A 19,548-nucleotide genomic window follows, 5' to 3' on the forward strand; every position below is an offset into this window, starting at 1 on the left:
CTGATTCAAATGCATTCTTTTTAATGGCTGAGTAATAATCCATTGTGTATATGTACCACAGCTTTCTTATCCATTCGTCCACTGATGGACATCTAGGTTGCTTCCATGTCCTGGCTATTATACACAGTGCTGAGATGAACACTGGGGTACACGTGTCTCTTTCAATTCTGGTTTCCTCAGTGTGTATGCCCAGCAGTGGGACTGCTGAGTCATATGGCAATTTCTCATTCTAAAACAACCGAATCCAGTGTTTCATGAGCAAACTGGATACGAAACAGATTTCAGTGTAACCAAAGAAGTGATTCTCACATGTTTTATTTTCTATTTAAAAATCAGGAGACTTAAATATAGCACCCATGTCCCACTTCTATTTACAAAGAAAGAATGAGCTATACCAGTGGTAAAAAGCGAACTTGTTGGCTTAACTTGATTGTTCAATCTAATGTCTTCAATAAAAATATGGTTTTACTTGAGTTATTTAAGCATTTTCACCCTCATTGGTGAAAGCATAACTCTTTCCCAAATTAATTTTCAAGCTTCTTTGTAACATGATATGAGGTTAATCTCTGCTCCTCCTCTGTATAAGAAACTGTTTTTATTTGTTGTTTCCTTTGAAGATCTCACGACAGTTCTAATATGTGGATATATATTAGACACTGAGTTATTTACAGTGGCTTTCCTCCATTGTGTTTGGGTAGGTAGTCACTGAAGGAAGCTATTTCTCTGGTGGAGATTAGCTACAGGTTCTTCCATCCATCTGAAAAATGTAATTCATCTACAGAGACTAATTATGTGTGTATAAAGGAAGAAGGAAAGTGTTAGGTTGCTATAGTAAGAAAAAAAGATTAGATCCTATTTATAATTTCACAGCTCTTTTCATTTACCCGTAAGAACTTCCTAGGCTTTCAGACTAGATTTCATATTTGACTAATTCATTCAACATGAATGAATTCAACATAGTTTTCACTGTATTATACAGAATAGTATAGAAGTTAATAACTAGTTTACAAAGTCAGATCTTGCTATTTCCTACATGTGCCTAAAAATTCTCCTATAATTTATTTTACAAACTATAAAATAACTTATTTAGCAAAACAAATCTGAAGCTCTTAAAATGATCTCCACTAATTATTAAGACTTACTTTAAGTCAGATACGAGATGAGAACATACATATAGAGAACATTTAGAGAACATTGTCACTATAGTGACAATGAAGGTGACTATTTAGAGAATCAATTAATTGCTTCAACTTCTCTTGCAAAACACAACTTAAGAAAATGTTGAATTGTTGCTCTTGATCTGGATAGACCTTTGACTAAGAACCTCTTGATATCTATGCATAAACACAACTTCTCAAAGGAACTAGAGGAAATTTTCCCATGTTCCTGAAAAAGTCATGAGAGATTCAATAAAGAAAATACTTGTACTATGTGATATGAAGGAAACAAAGAAAGGGGCACTAAATTACAACACTAAGAATAAGGATGTTTGTTCCTGGTTTACAAGCTTATAAGGAAGAACAGATAAATGGGCACATCTACACTAGAAATTATGGAAGAGGTAAGTGGGGGCGGGGTGTGGGCAGTGGCAGAGATTGCTCATATAATGGTTTCTTTTTCAATTTTAGAGTAGGATGCCCCAAGCATCACGTATTTGTCCTCCAGTCACAAATACCCTCCTAAATCACTTACCCAATAACGTTATGTCCGTTCCTTTCATTATGTTTCCTTTTTGGGTTAACTCTCAGTCCTTGCGTACCCTCCCCTATTCTTTAAAAATGTTCCCCTCATGCTGGAAGTTTTGTTTCATAATGGATGGAATGAAACAGTCAATAAGAAAGTACATCCACATACAAATGTCTACCCTCATCTGGGGCTATTTTGTCTAAATAATTGATCTGTCCCTCTATAATCCATTCTTCTCACAGAGAGCTATCATTTAAACACAACCCAAATCATGTCATTTTATGGCTTAGAACCCTCATAACCTTCCCATTGCACTTAAAAACCTTATCATAACTCCTTATCACAATCAGCAAAGTCCCCTGCCACCGGCCTTGGCTATTTTCTTTAGCCTCATCTCATTTCACTGTAGTTTTTTTTTTCCTATTCCTTAAGAACAGCAAACTCATTCCTAGTTTAGGACATTATGCTTTCTCTTCTCTCTGTCCTGTACACATGGCATCCTGTATCTGCTTTTAGATTTCAGCTTGAGACCAGAGAGGTCTTCCCTCCCTAACCCAATACAGAATGGCCTTCTCACTCAATGCTATTTTGATGCCATTTCCTTGTGTCTCATCTGTACCTTCCACTGAAACATGCTTTGGGTGGACAAGCTCCTGAATCCCAGAGTTTGGAACAATTACTGGCACGTGGCAGATGTTCGATAAATATTTGTTTTAACAAGGCTATAAGCTTCTTTGTTGAACACAATGATTATACAGGCTTTCTTTTCAAAACTATCTGGGATTCTTTCCTTTTCTTGTAGATGTAGGAAGAAAGACAGCTCAATTATTATGCAAGCACATTTCCTTTAATGTTAAGTGACATTGGTATTGCTTTTGTTCTTCCAAATTTGCTTCACTCTATCTGATACATAATTTAATCTAATTTCTCATTGTGCTTGTTTATTCAACTTGAACACTTTTGTGCATTGGGTAGTATATTCATACGTCTAACTTCATATTTTGGCTGTTTACTTCATTTGTATGTCTTCAGAGCAAATGTGTGGGCACTTAATCATCTGTTTCTATTTTCATGCAGTTTTGCTGTAGACTGTACTGTGGCTTGTATAACATAAATTAAGGCATCTTCTGATGTGAAAATCAGACATAAAATACTAAAATATTTCTTTGGTCAAAATTATTATTATTATTTTTTTTCTGTTGAGAAAGACCTATTGAGAAACCTCAAAGGAAGAAGCCGCTCTCATCCCTTGATGATATTATTACAACATGCTTCCCAGGTGGTGCTAGTGGTAAAGAACCTGACCGCCAATGCAGGAGACATGAGACCCAGGTTCGATCCCTGGCCCTGGGAGATCCCTTGGAGGAGGGCATGGCCACCCACTCTGGTTTTTTTGCCTGGAGAATCCCGTGGACAGAGGAGCATGGTGGGCTATAGTCTATAGGGTAGCTAAGTGTTGGACACAACTGAAGCGCTTGGCACACACACAGAGACACTGGTGAAGGCAAGATGTTAAGATCATGCAAAAAACACAGAACAAGAGAACTTCCCAAATGAAATTTATAGACCAGCTAAAGATGGAAGATCTCCTCTGTCCCAACTTCTCTGTAAGCCACCTTAACCGAGAAACAGTTAACTGGGTTTTAAAAAGTCTACTGAAAATACAGAACTGATAAAACTTAGAGATTTTTTGATAATTTGTCTTCAGCTTTTAAATGCTCCCAACACTGCTGAAATCAATTTCCATACACTCATCTATTTCCCTAGGACATCTCATAATGTTTTATTTTTTTTTTTTTCTCCCTTTGTTTCTTGATGAGTCTGGCTAATGGTTTGTCAATTTTATTTATCCTTTCAAAGAACCAGCTTTTGGTTTTGTTGATTTTTGCTATGGTCTCTTTTGTTTCTTTTGCATTTATTTCTGCTCTAATTTTAAGATTTCTTTCCTTCTACTAACCCTGGGATTCTTCATTTCTTCCTTTTCTAGTTGCTTTAGGTGTAGAGTTAGGTTATTTATTTGACTTTTTTCTTGTTTCTTGAGGTGTGCCTGTATTGCTATGAACTTTCCCCTTAGGACTGCTTTTACCGTGTCCCACAGGTTTTGGGTTGTTGTGTTTTCATTTTCATTCGTTTCTATGCAAATTTTGATTTCTTTTTTGATTTCTTCTGTGATTTGTTGGTTATTCAGCAGCGTGTTGTTCAGCCTCCAGATGTTGGAATTTTTAATAGTTTTTCTCCTGTAATTGAGATCTAATCTTACTGCATTGTGGTCAGAAAAGATGCTTGGAATGATTTCTATTTTTTTGAATTTACCAAGACTAGCTTTATGGCCCAGGATGTGATCTATCCTGGAGAAGGTTCCATGTGCGCTTGAGAAAAAGGTGAAATTCATTGTTTTGGGATGAAATGTCCTATAGATATCAATTAGGTCTAACTGGTCTATTGTATCGTTTAAAGTTTGTGTTTCCTTGTTAATTTTCTGTTTAGTTGATCTATCCATAGGTGTGAGTGGGGTATTAAAGTCTCCCACTATTATTGTGTTATTGTTAATTTCTCCTTTCATACTTGTTAGCATTTGTCTTACATACTGCGGTGCTCCTGTGTTGGGTGCATATATATTTATAATTGTTATAGCTTCCTCTTGGATTGATCCTTTGATCATTATGTAGTGACCATCTTTGTCTCTTTTCACAGCCTTTGTTTTAAAGTCTATTTTATCTGATATAAGTATTGCTACTCCTGCTTTCTTTTGGTCCCTATTTGCATGGAAAATCTTTTTCCAGCCCTTCACTTTCAGTCTGTATGTGTCCCCTGTTTTGAGGTGGGTCTCTTGTAGACAACATATGTAGGGGTCTTGTTTTTGTATCCATTCAGCCAGTCTTTGTCTTTTGGTTGGGACATTCAACCCATTTACGTTTAAGGTAATTACTGATAAGTATGATCCCGTTGCCATTTACTTTATTGTTTTGGGTTCGAGTTTATACACCGTTTTTGTGTTTCCTGTCTAGAGAATATCCTTTAGTATTTGTTGGAGAGCTGGTTTGGTGGTGCAGAATTCTCTCAGCTTTTGCTTGTCTGAAAAGCTTTTGATTTCTCCTTCATACTTAAATGAGATCCTTGCTGGGTACAATAATCTGGGCTGTAGGTTATTTTCTTTCATCATTTTAAGTATGTCTTGCCATTCCCTCCTGGCTTGAAGAGTTTCTATTGAAAGATCAGCTGTTATCCTTATGGGAATTCCCTTGTGTGTTATTTGTTGTTTTTCCCTTGCTGCTTTTAATATTTGTTCTTTGTGTTTGATCTTTGTTAATTTGATTAATATGTGTCTTGGGGTGTTTCTCCTTGGGTTTATCCTGTTTGGGACTCTCTGGGTTTCTTGGACTTGGGTGATTATTTCCTTCCCCATTTTAGGGAAGTTTTCAACTATTATCTCCTCAAGTATTTTCTCATGGTCTTTCTTTTTGTCTTCTTCTTCTGGAAGCCTTATGATTCGAATGTTGTAGCGTTTAATATTGTCCTTGAGGTCTCTGAGATTGTCCTCATTTCTTTTAATTCGTTTTTCTTTTATCCTCTCTGATTCATTTATTTCTACCATTCTATCTTCTAATTCACTAATCCTATCTTCTACCTCTGTTATTGTACTATTTGTTGCCTCCAGAGTGTTTTTAATTTCATTTATTGCATTATTCATTATATATTGACTCTTTTTTATTTCTTCTAGGTCCTTGTTAAACCTTTCTTGCATCTTCTCAATCCTTGTCTCCAGGCTATTTATCTGTGATTCCATTTTAATTTCAAGATTTTGGATCAATTTCACTATCATTATTTGGAATTCTTTATCAGGTAGATTCCCTATCTCTTCCTCTTTTGTTTGGTTTGGTGGGCATTTATCCTGTTCCTTTATCTGCTGGGTATTCCTCTGTCTCTTCATCTTGTTTAAATTGCTGAGTTTGGGAGTCCTTTCTGTATTCTGGCAGTTTGTGGAGTTCTCTTTATTGTGGCGTTTCCTCACTGTGTGTGGGTTTGTACAGGTGGCTTGTCAAGGTTTCCTGGTTAGGGAAGCTTGTGTTGGTGTTCTGGTGGGTGGAGCTGTGTTTCTTCTCTTTGTTCAGTCGCGCTGTGGGGAGGGAGGGAGGGATGATGCAGACAAATGACACTGGCGTGCGCCCGCAGTGCCTCAGCCACACTGGGTCTGCCCCCGCTCACGGCGCGTGTAGCCTCCCTGCCCACACTGCTCGGGCTCTAGGTTGTTCCGCCGGGAACAATCCGAGGCTGGCCCTGAGTTGCATACACCTCCCAGGTCCAAGCCGCTCAGGTTCAGGCACTCAGGTAGTCCTCAGAGGCGCAGACTCAGTTGGGCCTGCGTTTTGTGTTCTTCCCAGGTCCGAGCAGCTCAGGTGATGAGGTGTTTGGTGAGCGCCAATGCTGCGACTTATCGCCTCCCCGCCACCCGGTTATCTGGGTGTAAAACCGGCGCACCTTCTCAGGCAGATGTTGACCGTCCAGACCCCCAATAAATTTTAGTTAGCAAAGAAGCCAGTTTTATAGATAATGTCTCTCTGGGGCTGCGATTGCCCCCCTCCGGCTCTGGCTGCCTGTCACCGGAGGGGGAAGGTCCGCAGCCGGCTATCTCTGTTCAGTTCTTTGCTCCGTGAGCGGGCTGGCGGTGTCCTAGGTTAGGACTGTCTTTTCGCGTGGTAGATATCCCACAGTCTGGTTTGCTAGCCGAAATTATTTCGCTCAGATAGTGCTCAGGGTATTCAGGCTAGACTCCCACTCTCAGCGATGCAGCCCACGCCGCGCCTCCCTGCCCAGCCCCCGCTTGCTAATGGCGGATGCAGGCGTCTGCGCTGCTTCTCCGCTGGGGGAGTTACCGTAGGGCTCGCAATCTGCGAGTTTTAATTGTTTATTTATTTTTTCTCCGTTATGTTACCCTCTGTGCTTCCAAAGCTCGGCACGGATTCGGCAGTGAGAAGGTTTCCTGGTGTTTGGAAACTTCTCTCTTTTTAAGACTCCCTTCCCGGGACGGAACTCCGTCCCTCCCTCTTTTGTCTCTTTTATTGTCTTTAATATTTTTTCCTACCTCCTTTCAAAGAGTTGGGTTGCTTTTCTGGGTGCCTGATGTCCCCTGCCGGCATTCAGAAGTTGTTTTGTGGAATTTACTCAACGTTTAAATGCTCTTTTGATGAATTTGTGGGGGAGAAAGTGTTTTCCCCGTCCTACTCCTCCACCATCTTGGCGCCTCCCCTGGTCAAAATTATTTATAGAGCTATGGCTATTGTTTTGCAAAATATAGCAAATGCTTCCACAGCTGTGGAAAAGAAAGAAAATGATTAAAGCATTTCATGGGGTTTTATTTTATTTTATTTTGGACAAGCTTGATTGGGCCAGTGATTTTGTACTTTATTTCATTTTGTTTAGAAAAAAAGAAAAAGGTCATCAGAGAGTTCTTCAGTGTATTCAACAAGGAAAAGGACTGGGGAAAGCAGCTTTTCGTTTACAGAGGTTGCAAGTACAGTGGTTGGCATATTCAGAAAGAAAGGAAGCCAGTAATTTTTTCTCATGGATCTTTTATATTTTAACATAGGAATCAAATGTTACTTCTGTTTTACTTTGTGTTCCCATATAAGATGAGAGAGAACAGTAAATCCTAGGAGAGCTCACTCTGATAAAAAGACTCTTAAGAATTTGTGGACATAAACCTTTGAAATTCTATGTATCATAGTATCATATAATTACTGGTATTGTGAGTGGGGGTGGTTTAGTCGCTAAGTCGTGTCCGACTCTTGTGACCCCATGGACTGTAGCCCGCCAGGGTCCTCTGGTCATGCAATTTTCCAGGCAAGAATACTGTACTGAATTGCCATTTCCTTCTCCAGGGGATCTTTCCGACCCAGGAATCGAACCTGTGTCTCCTGCATTTCAGGCACATTCTTTACTGACTGAGTTATGAGGTATTGTGAGTACTTAGAGACAAAAACTTTTTTAATATCTTTCTGGTTTCTCTCTATGATAGCACAACTCCAAAAATTCTTCAGCCTCCTGAGACTAAAATCCATTGATCCCAGTCACTCACTGACCCTTGTTCCTTTCAGCATCCCTCTCCTTCTTGCCCAATCGAAATTCCAGGAGCAGTCTCTATAATCCTTCCTTCACATGCATCTTCAACCCCTTTTCCCTGTTTCAACCACTCAGCTTTTCCTGGCAAAATACCAGTCCTGGTTAAATCCCATTCTCTATCTACTTGGGACTTGAATCTAGAGAAATAAATGGGGCTGAAAAAGTACACAAGAGCAAATGGGCTGGTAAGCAAGACAGACTGAACAGCCCCCTCACTTTGACTAAACTTTAGATAGGCTTCTCTCTAACACTATTAGGCTCCTGATCTCCCTGTTCTTAGGGTGTTTACTTTAGAAAATTTTCAAATGTAAATTCTAAATTTGCCTGTTTTGAGATACAGATCTTCTTCTAGGCTGATGATCTCCTGTTTTACAGCTCAGGAATGTCTTTCTCAAGGACTAAGTAAGGACAAAAATCCTTCCTACCCTGGAAGGTAGAGCTAGGATGAAAATCAGGAAATATATAACCCCAAACCCCTCTCTCCTCCATGAATATTCTGCCCATTTATTTTCACACCTCATATAACCAACTTGCCAAAGAAACTCAGAGCAACTGCCCACCTGGGTCCCAGCTCTTCCCTTGAGAGCTTAATAACTCTTCACTTTTCTTTCTTGACTTCCATCTCATTTCTGAATTCTTTCTGCAATGAGATAAGAACCTACTCCGTGGCAACGCCCCTACTGGAATATTTTTCCACCAACTCACTCCAGTGCTTTAAAAATTCTCCCATCCTTTGGTACAACCGAGTGGAGTCTGATGTACCTGTCTTCTCATACATCCTGGCTGAACTCTTTTTGCCTGTTTAATTGAGATTTGGGATTGGTAATGTCAAACAGTGCCTGAATGATGACTGGCAATCATACTGTGCCTTCCTAGTCCATTTCCTCTTCTACTTTTCTCATACCTTCTCTTCTGTCTTCAAACCTCTCAAACATCTGCCCCATAGTTGATGGTCTTGCTTTCTAGGTCACTGAGAAAATAGATGTCAGAACAGATTTGCCACAGAGCCAGCTACTCCATCAACTTCCCTACCTGCATAATTGCCCGGGTATGGTGCCTTCCTTGTTTCTATAGGCACCAGGGACCCTATACTCTTGTGTTCACTCAAGACACTACTTATGTAAACCTCCTGCCTTTCTCCTGCTTCAGTATTTCCTGTGCTTTATAGGTACAGAGAAAAAGAAGAGTGATACTTCCACATTCACACATACAGTTACACGCATAAAATACTCATCTGCTAAAAAATACGTACCCAACCTGCTATTTCATGTTAGAAATTTGCTAATTTATATCTTCAGAGTAGCAGTGACTACAGTGGTGCTTATCACCAATTGAAATAAGAGATATATATGCCATCTCCCTTTCTTGGAAATCAAAGTAACAATATGTTTGCCACAGTAAAAAAATTTCCTTCTGCTATAGTTAAGTTCATTTTCACATTTCTAATTGTGTATAAATGTCAGATACGCTAAAGCTGCTTTTATCTGAAGCCAAATATATATCTCATCCCAGTGCTCAAAAAAATGTAAAAGGTCTCTGCAGTTTGTGACTTGTCATTGCACAGCTGTGATGGGTTGAGTCCCATCTCAAAAAGTTCAAGGACTAAAAACAATTACCTCTTCAAGGACGTCAGCAAGCTTACTGAGGATCTCTTCAGGAAGGCTCTGGAATGTTGGAACGCTGAAAAACAATACAGAGATGATGCTGAAGGCATGTACTGCAGCTCACTTTTATAAATAAAACAGCAATATATCTGAATGAACATGCAAAAAGATTTCTTAACTAAGAATCTGCAGATGAAGATCATAGCAATAACTTAGGCATAATCTGATGACTAACAGGGGAAAGACATGATGTACAAGAAAGAATTGGAGGTTGGACAGAACTGAGTTCAAATTTCACTTACATTTCCTTCTGTGACCTTGAATGCCTCAGTCACAACAGGGAGAAAACCACTCTCTCCCTTATCAGCCTGCAGTCACCAGATTCCTTCCAGTTTCATCACCCTCTCCAGGAACTCCGCCTACATATACATACTCTCTGTCTCCCCTTTCAACAGGCCAACTGCTACCCATCTTTTAAGACACAGCTCTACTGACAACACGTTCAGCACTACAAGCATGCATTCAGTAACACTGGAAGTTTCCCACTTTCATCAATCTCTCCCCAGCTAGATAAGGTCTGCCTATTATGATCTCTTTTATCCCTTTCTGCAATTGTAATTAGATTATTAGTCAGATATTTGCTACTGGCCATCCTCACTGCCAAAATCAAATGCCACAAAAATAAGACCTGTATCTATTTTGCTCAGTTCCTATATTTTTAGTGATTTGTTAATAACAACTCAAGAACATGTGTCGAATAAAGTTATGAAATGGATATACAAATGCTTCCTAGGACAGTTATAGGGATCAGATCAGACAGGATGGAGAAAAAATGTCCAGATTCATAGCAGTTCCTGAAAAATGTCTTCTCAGCTTCTTATTAGGGAAACTCATAGACCAGCAAGGAAATATTGAATTATGTTGAATATACAAATCAATGAAACGTATTTTCTATGGATAATGATAGCAGCTTTAAAAGAAAAAAAAAAAAACCTCATTAACATAAAATTCTTGAAAATCCACTCCACTAGAAAATCTAACTGGGATGTGGAACTAAATTCTCATGTAACCCTATTTCAATCTTGAGTAGAGAAAAGACTATAAATGAGTGAATATACATTTGTATGTAAGGTATTTTATTAAAGACTGATGTTCAGATAAACTCAATCTTTAGGTAAACTGCTACAGAACAAACATATTTAAATGAGTTAGATGAGTTGGATGAGATTTATCTTTGGTTTGTTGCTAGAGGACAATGGTTTTGGCTTGATCAGAATAATACAATGTAAGAAGCCAGAACATAGTGTTTGGATATAAGCATGAAAGTTTTACTGTTAATTTGTCACTCTGATTCCCATTACTTAGTGTAAAGCCTATTGATAAAATCCTAAGGTTTTATGCAGAGGTAAAACAATTCATCCAGGACCATCTGTTCTACCAGATTTACTGCTATGGTCTGAGCCACGTGGGTTTTAATTTCCAGAAGGCAGTCTATTTCAGCAGCTGGATGAAATATATCAGAGAAAGAGAGGAAGACAGAGGAAGCTGTTTCCATGAGTTATGCAGGTTGAAAAAGCTAGTCCTTCCGTGTTCTTTTAATGAGCTATATATTTCAGTTTCTTCTGAGATGTAAGAATAATTAGAATATTTCTATCCCAGTGGGTATTTATGAAAAACACAAACTACAACTGAGTTTTCCTCATTTTATTGTAATTGGCTGCCGTCTTTAGAGAGCCCTAATACTTCTGTGCCAAGTCTATGTCAAGCCACTCTATATTTTCAATTTCATGAGCATTCTTAGTCATGAGAAAAAAAAAAAATATTTGCATGACTATGTACCCACTAAAGAAAACAAAAACGTTAAGTTTTAGGAGGGCATTTTAATAAATTATTTTTTACAATTTTACTTCGTTTTTAAAAATTCAGCTTTATTTAGGTATAATTGACAAAAATGTAAGATATTTAAAGTGAACATAGTGAAACAACTCCTCTCATCCAGTTAACCTAGTCAATTAACACATTTGTCAGCTCGTATATTTATTCTTATGTACTTTTCAAACTTAAAAGTTCTACTCTCTTTGTAAATTTCAGTTATACAGTATAGTGCTATCAACTATGGTTAGAAGCTGAAACTTTGTAATCTATTCCCCCTACTTCTCAGTCCCTGACAACTACTGTTCTATGTTCTTATGAGTTCTTCATTTAGATTCCACATATAGGTGATGCCGTGAAGTAATTTTCTCCCTCTGTCTAGCATAATGTCCTCAAGGTCACCCATGTAGTAGAAAACAAAATAGCTGGATTTCCTTCTAATGTATTATTTTATATTATACAATAATATTCCATTGTCTGTGTGTGTGTGTATGTACGTATATACACACATGGACTTCCCTGGTGGTTCAGTGGTAAAGAATCCCACTACAATGCAGGAAAAACAGGAGATGTGGGTTTGATCCCTCGATGGGGGAAGATCCTCTGGAGGAGGGCATGGCAACCCACTCCAGCATTCTTGCCTGAAGAATTCCATAGACAGAGGAGCCTGGTGGGCTACAGTCCACAGAGTCACAAAGTGTCAGACACAACTAAAGTGACTGAGCATGCACATATGTACACACACACACACACACATGATCTTCACACACACACACACATACATATACATGATCTTTTACAATTTTAAATGCTTCAAAACATTCAGTGCCATTTATTACCAATAAAAATTAAGGATGATTTTAAAGAAGAAACACTAAAGAATTCTTGGTAACAATTTAAGCACTTTCAGATCTAACAAAATGGAAATCAATTAACAAGAAATAAACAGATTTATCAAAGAACCATTATTATAGTCATCCCTGTTATAGCTAAAATAACTAGGATCTTGAGACTCTTGTAGAGGTCATAACACAGTACAGATAAGAAAGAAAAAGGAAGAACATTTTTATCTGAATGACTATCATGCTGATGACTTGTTGAGCTACCCACCCCACAGTGGGCTTCCCTGGTGTCTCAGATGATAAAAAATACACCTGCAGTGCAGGAGACCTGGGTTCGATCCCTGAGTTGAGAAGATCCCCTGGAGGAGAAGGACATGGCAACCCACTCCAGTATTATTGCCTGGAGAATCTCCATGGACAGAGGAGCCTGGCGGACTACAGTCCATGGGTTGCAAAGAGTCAGACACGACTGAGTCACTAAGAACAGCAGAAGAGCACACTTCACAATAAAATTATTTTAAAATACCTCGTGTAAGTTTTAAAACCATGCCATATTCTTTTAATGACTTAGAAGTGAAGCAATAATATGAATAACCTTTGATTCAGTGACTTCATTTATTAACTAACTTTTTACTATGCAAAATGTCAAATAAATGGAAAGGCTGAAAGAAGAGCTCAAGAATCACCTGTATCCCCACCACCTAGATTAGCAACTGTTAACACTGTGCCATCTTTATCTGCCTTCAATCCATCTAACTTTATATGCATATTGATAAATAGGTTTACAGATATTTTTGATGATAATCTGAAAGCAAATTGTAGGTTTCATGAAATTCCATCCCAAATATTTGAGCATACAGATGTAAAAATAAGAACAATTTAAAAATACTATTATGTTACTTCTGATATCATTTTGTGCCCAATTATCCAAAATTTAAAGAAAAGGAAACAAATTTTTCATGTAAACATGATGAAGTTTTTAAGCTTAAAATTGTTTGGTACACCTTTTCAAAGTGCAAATGAAGAAGCAAGTGAAGCACCTGACGGAATGAGCTACAAAACTGCATTGACTGGAGAAGTCACATCATCAGTTCAGTTCAGTCACTCAGTTGTGTCCAACTCTTTGCAACACCATGAATCGCAGCACACCAGGCCTCCCTGTCCATCACCAACTCCCGGGGTTCACTCAGACTCACATCCATCAAGTCAGTGATGCCATCCAGCCATCTCATCCTCTGGCGTCCCCTTCTCCTCCTGCCTCCAATCCCTCCCAGCATCAGAGTCTTTTCCAATGAGTCAACTCTTCGCATGAGGTGGCCAAAGTACTGGAGTTTCAGCTTTAGCATCATTCCTTCCAAAGAAATCCCAGGGCTAATCTCCTTCACAATGGACTGGTTGGATCTCCTTGCAGTCCAAGGGACTCTCAAGAGTCTTCTCCAACACCACAGTTCAAAAGCATCAATTCTTCGGCACTCAGCTTTCTTCACAGTCCAACTCTCACATCCATACATGGCTATTGGAAAAACCATAACCTTGACTAGACGGACCTTTGTTGGCAAAGTAATGTCTCTGCTTTTCAATATGCTATCTAGTTTGGTCATAACTTTTTTTCCAAGGAGTAAGCATCTTTTAGGAGGCCAAAAAATAAAGTCTTGGAGAACTGACTTTGCTGAATGACTGCTGGAGAAGCCAGTAAAAGAAATTATTGTACTGCCTCTTTTCAAAGACACTGTACTTTGCTGAATTAAAGATTTTGCTGCAAACACAAAGATTGGTGAAAATCTTGTCCACAGAATTGCACTTTTGCCTTATAAATGGATTAATCAGGCATGGCGGGACTAGCTCTTTGGCTGCTATTCATTTGATATCAGAATCAACCAATCATTAAAGAAGACTGCATATGAACACTTGGTAAGAAACACAAGTGGTGCTGAACTACATAGCTGGAGTAACTTTTCAAATGGAAGAACTATTGGAACTGAGTGGGGCCCTATGGAGCTCCATGGCATGGAGGTCTTTTTTTGTCCCTGTTCCCTGTAGACAAAACTCATGACCTTTCTTGAGTTCCAAAGGGAAGTTTCTAACAGTTGCTCTTCAAGAAAATTGGAGATATCAAGGGAAAATATCATGTAGAGATAGGCACAATAAAGGAGAAAAATAGCAAGTATCTAATAGAGGCAGAAGAGATTAAGAAGAGGGGGCAAGAATACACAGAACTATACAAAAACTATCTTAATGACCTGGGTAACCATGATGGTGTAGTCACTCATCTAGAGCCAGATATCCTGGAATGAGAAGTCAAGTGGACCTTTGGAAGCATTGCTATGAACAAAGCTAGTGGAGGTGATGGGATTCCAGCTGAGCTATTTCAGATCCTAAAAGATGATGCTGTGAAAGTGCTGCACTCAAGAAGATAGCACATTTGAAAAACTCAGCAGTGGCCACAGGACTGGAAAAGGTTAGTTTTCATTCCAATCCCAAAGAAGGGCAATGTCAAAGAGTGTTCTAACTACTGCACAACTGTGCTCATTTCACATGCTAGCAAGGTTATGCTGAAAATCCTTCAAGCTAGGCTTCAGCAGTACAGATGTACAAACTGGGTTTAGAAAGGGCAGAGGAATAAGAGATCAAATTGCCAACATTCATTGGAGCACAGAAAAGCAAGGGAATTTGAGAAGAACAATTAGTTCTGCTTCATTGACTACACCAAAGCCTTTGACTGTGTGGATCACAATAAACTGTAGACAATTCTCAAAGAGATAAGGATACCAGATGACCTTAGTTGCCTCCTGAGAAGCCTATATGCAGGTCAAGAAACAACAGTTAGAACCAGACATGGCACAATGGACTGGTTCAAAATTGGGAAAGCAGTAAGTCAAGGCTATATATTGTCACCCTGCTTATTTAACTTCTATGCAGAGTACATCATACAAGATGCTAGACTGGAAGAATCACAAAGTGGAATCCAGATTGCTGGGAGAAATATCAACGACTTCAGATACATAGATGATAGCACCCTAATGGCAGAAACCAAAGATGAACTAAAGAGCCTCTTGATTAAAGTGAAAGAGGAGAGTTAAAAAAGCTGGCCTAAAACTCAACATTCAAAAAACTAAGATCATGGCATCCACCACCATCACTTCACGGCAAATAGATGGGGGGGAAATGGAAGCAGTGAGAGACTTTATTTTCTTGGGCTCCAAAATCACTGCAGATGGTGACTGTAGCCATGAAATTAAAAGACGCTTGCTCCTTGGAAGAAAAGCTATGACCAACCTAGACAGCATATTAAAAAGCAGAGACATTACTTTGCTGACAAAGGTCCATCTATGATTTTTCCAGTAATCATGTATGGATGTGAGATTTGGACCATAAAGAAGGCTGATCACTGATGAATTGATGCTTTCAAACTATGGTCCTAAAGAAGATTCTGGAGACGGCAATGGCACCCCACTCTAGTACTTTTACCTGCAAAATCCCATGGATGGAGGAGCCTGGTGTGCTGCAGTCCATGGGGTCGCGAAGAGTCGGACACAACTGAGCGACTTCACTTTCACTTTCCACTTTCATGCACTGGAGAAGGAAATGGCAACCCACTCCAGTGTTCTTGCCGGGAGAATCCCAGGGATGGGGGAGCCTGGTGGGCTGCCGTCTATGGGGTCGCACAGAGTCGGACATGACTTAAGTGACTTAGCAGCAGCAGCAGCAGCAAAGAAGATTCTTGAGAGTCTCTTGGTCAGCAAGGAGATCCAACCAGTCGATCTTAAGGGCAATCAACCCTGGATATTCATTAGAAGGATTGAAGCTCTAATACTGAAGGTAAAGCTCTAATACTTTGGTTACATGACTCGAAGAGTTGACTCACTGGAAAAGACCCTGATGCTGGGGAAGATTGAAGGCAAGAGAAGAAGGGGGCAACAGAGGATGAGACAGTTGGACGGCATCACCAACTCAATGGTCACGAGTTTGAGCAATCTCTGAGAGATAATAAAGGACAGAGAAGCCTGGCATGCTGCAGTCCATTGGGTACAAAGAGTTGTACAGGACAACAACAATAATCAAGAGAGAAGCAGCCAGGAAAACACCAGAGGCAAAATTAAAGGGACCAGAGAAGACCATCAAGATTAGGAGATTAAAGGATTAAAGGCATGCAAGCCCTGTGTGTATTAAGTCGCTTGTGCGACCCCATGAACTGTAACCCACTAGGCTTCTCTGTCCATGGGATTCTCCAGGCAACAATGTGGGTTGCCATGCTCTCCTCCAGGCTCCCCACACACCTAAACCTTGTCAGAGATCCCACACTTGGACCATTGTTATAAATCCCCTCATCAAATCCTCTGGGCGTTGTGACACATAGTTGTTCCAGGCAGGAACCCACTTTGTCCCCCTTTTTCCAGCAAAGTAATAAAGCTATCCCTTTCTACTTCACCTAAAACTCTGTCTCCAAGGTTCAATCTGGCACTGGTATACAGAGAGTTGAGCTTTCAGCATTATTATGTTGCACTGGTGGTGCAAAAGCAAAGCCCCCTCAACACAAATTAAGGCAGTGACACCAAGTATGTGTGTGCTAAGTCACTTCAATCATGTCCAACTCTTTGCAACCCTATGGACTGTAGCCCACCAGGCTCCTCTATCCATGGGATTTTCCAGGCAATAATGCAGAAGTGGGTTCCCATGCCCTCCTCCAGGGGATCTCCCCAACCCAGAGATTGAACTAGAGTCACGTTATATCTTCTGCATTGGCAGGTGGGTTCTTTACTACTAGCACCATCTGGGAAGTCTGGAGGCTCCACCGAGACTTGAACTTGGATCGCTGGATTCAGAGTCTAGAGTGCTAATCACTACCCCATGGAACCCTCATGTACTAGTCATCATTATATTCTTATACTCACATTATATCCTTTACTCACTATATATGGAATATCAAGTATAGTAGTCAGTATAGTCTAATACACACAGAAAAAATTGATAAAGTAAAAACCTAGTTTTACTTTAAACTGTTTTGGTGAAACATAGTTATTAATTGTATTGAATTTTAACCCTTGAGTACACTTCGTTTTAATATTCTATATGACAAAATGGCAAACATACAGAAAGTGTCTCTGCTGCTTACTGAAGTAAAATGGTTTTCTCAAGAAAAATCCCTTGTATAACTGCTGTAGTTGCAAGCTGAATTAGCCACTTTCTTATACAACATAAGTTTTTACTAGGCAAAAACCATAAACTGTGCTTATTCAGACTTGAGTATTTGGCAGATAATTTTCCAAAAAAAACCAAAGTGAGACTGTGACTTCAAGGGAAACAACTGCTAGCGTTTGCTGCCAATAATAAAATACTAAGTTTCTAATGAAAGCTCAAACTTCAGAAAACTTCTATCTGCCACTGTGGGCTTAACGGTTTTCTAATAATTGAAGACTTTTTTGATGGGATCATTGGTGAATGTTGATATTAACAAATGTGATTCTTTTGGTATCATAAATTTTATAATTTCTGAACCAGTATTTTCCAGATGACTAATGTATGATGTTACAAGGTCATGCGGGGAAAGAGCTATTCCAAGTACAAGATGGGTAAACAGATTACAATTTAATAAAGTATGAAAAGTTCATTGATATGGTTTCAGATTTCACATTACAACTAAGTTGTAAGAAAGTGCCCTTTGCTGGGCTTTGGTGTAGTGTCAAATAAGAATGTCCACTGTTATCTGAAAAGGCCATTAATATACTCTTCCCTTTTTATGCTCCACATCTTTGTGAGGCTGGTTTTTTTAAATACTTGAACAAAAAAACCCAGAAATTCAACAGATTGAATAATACTGAAGCAGATATGAGAATGTGCTGTCTTCTAAGGCAGATACTGACAGACTTGCAAAAATATAAAAATCGTTTCTTTTCACTGTTTTTTGTTTGTTTTGGAAAATGTTTTCATTAAAATAGGTTACATTAATATGTGAAAAAAATTAAAGTTTTAGTCACTCAGTCATGTCTGACTCTTTGTGACCCCACGGACTATACAGTCCATGGAATTCTACAGGTCAGAATACTGGAGTGGGTACCCTTTTCCTTCTCCAGGGGATCTTCACAACCCAGGTTTCAAATCTAGGTCTCCTGCATTGCAAGCGGATTCTTTACCAGTTGAGCCACAAAGGAGGCCCAAGAGCTTATCCCCATCTTCCCAAACCAGGGTTTGAATCCAGGCCTCCTGCACTGCAGGTAAATTCTTTACTGTCTGAACCACCAGGGAAGACCAAGGTAATATGTGTTATTATTTTTTTGCCCCAAGAATTTTTGTTTGAGTATTTTGTTTGCAACACACTACATTGGAGGAGAAAGAGGCTGAGGATCTCAAAGACACAGAGTTAAAACCACATTTCCCACAGAACTTTGGAACAGCTATGAAGGGGCGTGTGATAAGATTCCCAAGACAAAAAGTAGTACAGAGGTTTCTACAAAGTGATACAAAGCTCAGTTACAAATACATATTCTGGAATTCAGAAACTGATACCTCTCTTAATGAAGGAAAACATTATAGCAAAAAAGAAAAAGTGGTATGCTGAATGAGGAGACAAATCAACAAGCAAAAAGCTTCTAATATTTTGAAAGAAAAACTTCAAAGACAAGTGCTCATTACAATCCATAAGATAAAATCAGTTATTTGGTAGGACTGTCACAAATCTACACACATTTTTTAATTAATTTTTTTAACTGCATCCTATGAGGGTATACTTAGTATTATAGGAAACTGACTTTGTTTCACAGTTACTATATACCAAATTTATATTTCTGAACTTTTTTTAATTACTTAGTAAATACATTTTTTAAAAAATATGCTTATTTTTAACTCAATATAGTCAACATCAATAAATAATACCCACATGAGATTTGGAAAGAGTAGACTTAACAGAGGTGGTAAGAAGGGGTTGAGCTCTGCTATATTTGGGGAGTAGAAACAACATGATTTCTTAGAAGGCTAAATGTGGGATAAGAGATAGAGGAGACAAGGATGACTGTACAATGGGGAGGAGCATATAAATGCAGGTTAAATGTTTTTCACATTGAATAAGCAATTTTTTTTTAACCTACTCAGTAGCAAAGTGTTTGATTTTATCAGAAGATCTCAGTTTTTAAATATAACCAGAGAGCATCAGATATAGCCCTATATTTTATTTATTTTTATTTTTTTATTATAAATTTATTTATTTTAATTGGAGGCTAATTACTTTACAATAATGTATTGGTTTTGCCATATATCAACATGAATCTGCCATGGGTATACACGTGTTCCCCATCCTGAACCCCCCTCCCACCTCCCTCCCCGTATCATCCCTCTGGGTCATCCCAGTGCACCAGCCCCAAGCATCCTGTATCATGCATCGAACTTGGACTGGCGATTCATTTCATATATGATATTATACATGTTTCAAT

The 19,548-nt window shown here is 39.0% G+C and overlaps 1 protein-coding gene across 2 annotated transcripts in view; it reads right to left on the reverse strand.

Annotated features, from left to right (window-relative positions):
* PRKG1 (protein kinase cGMP-dependent 1) overlaps positions 1-19,548 on the reverse strand; it is a 1,413,309-nt gene that overhangs the window by 382,951 nt on the left and 1,010,810 nt on the right. For both annotated transcript variants that reach the window (XM_061402665.1, XM_061402664.1), the window contains exon 5: positions 9,423-9,486. In XM_061402665.1, coding sequence (XP_061258649.1) covers positions 9,423-9,486 — 64 coding nt within the window. The remainder of the gene's footprint in view (positions 1-9,422; positions 9,487-19,548) is intronic.

This window comes from Bos javanicus, chromosome 26 (genome assembly GCF_032452875.1).
Source record: "Bos javanicus breed banteng chromosome 26, ARS-OSU_banteng_1.0, whole genome shotgun sequence".
NCBI classification, from domain to species: domain Eukaryota; kingdom Metazoa; phylum Chordata; class Mammalia; order Artiodactyla; family Bovidae; genus Bos; species Bos javanicus.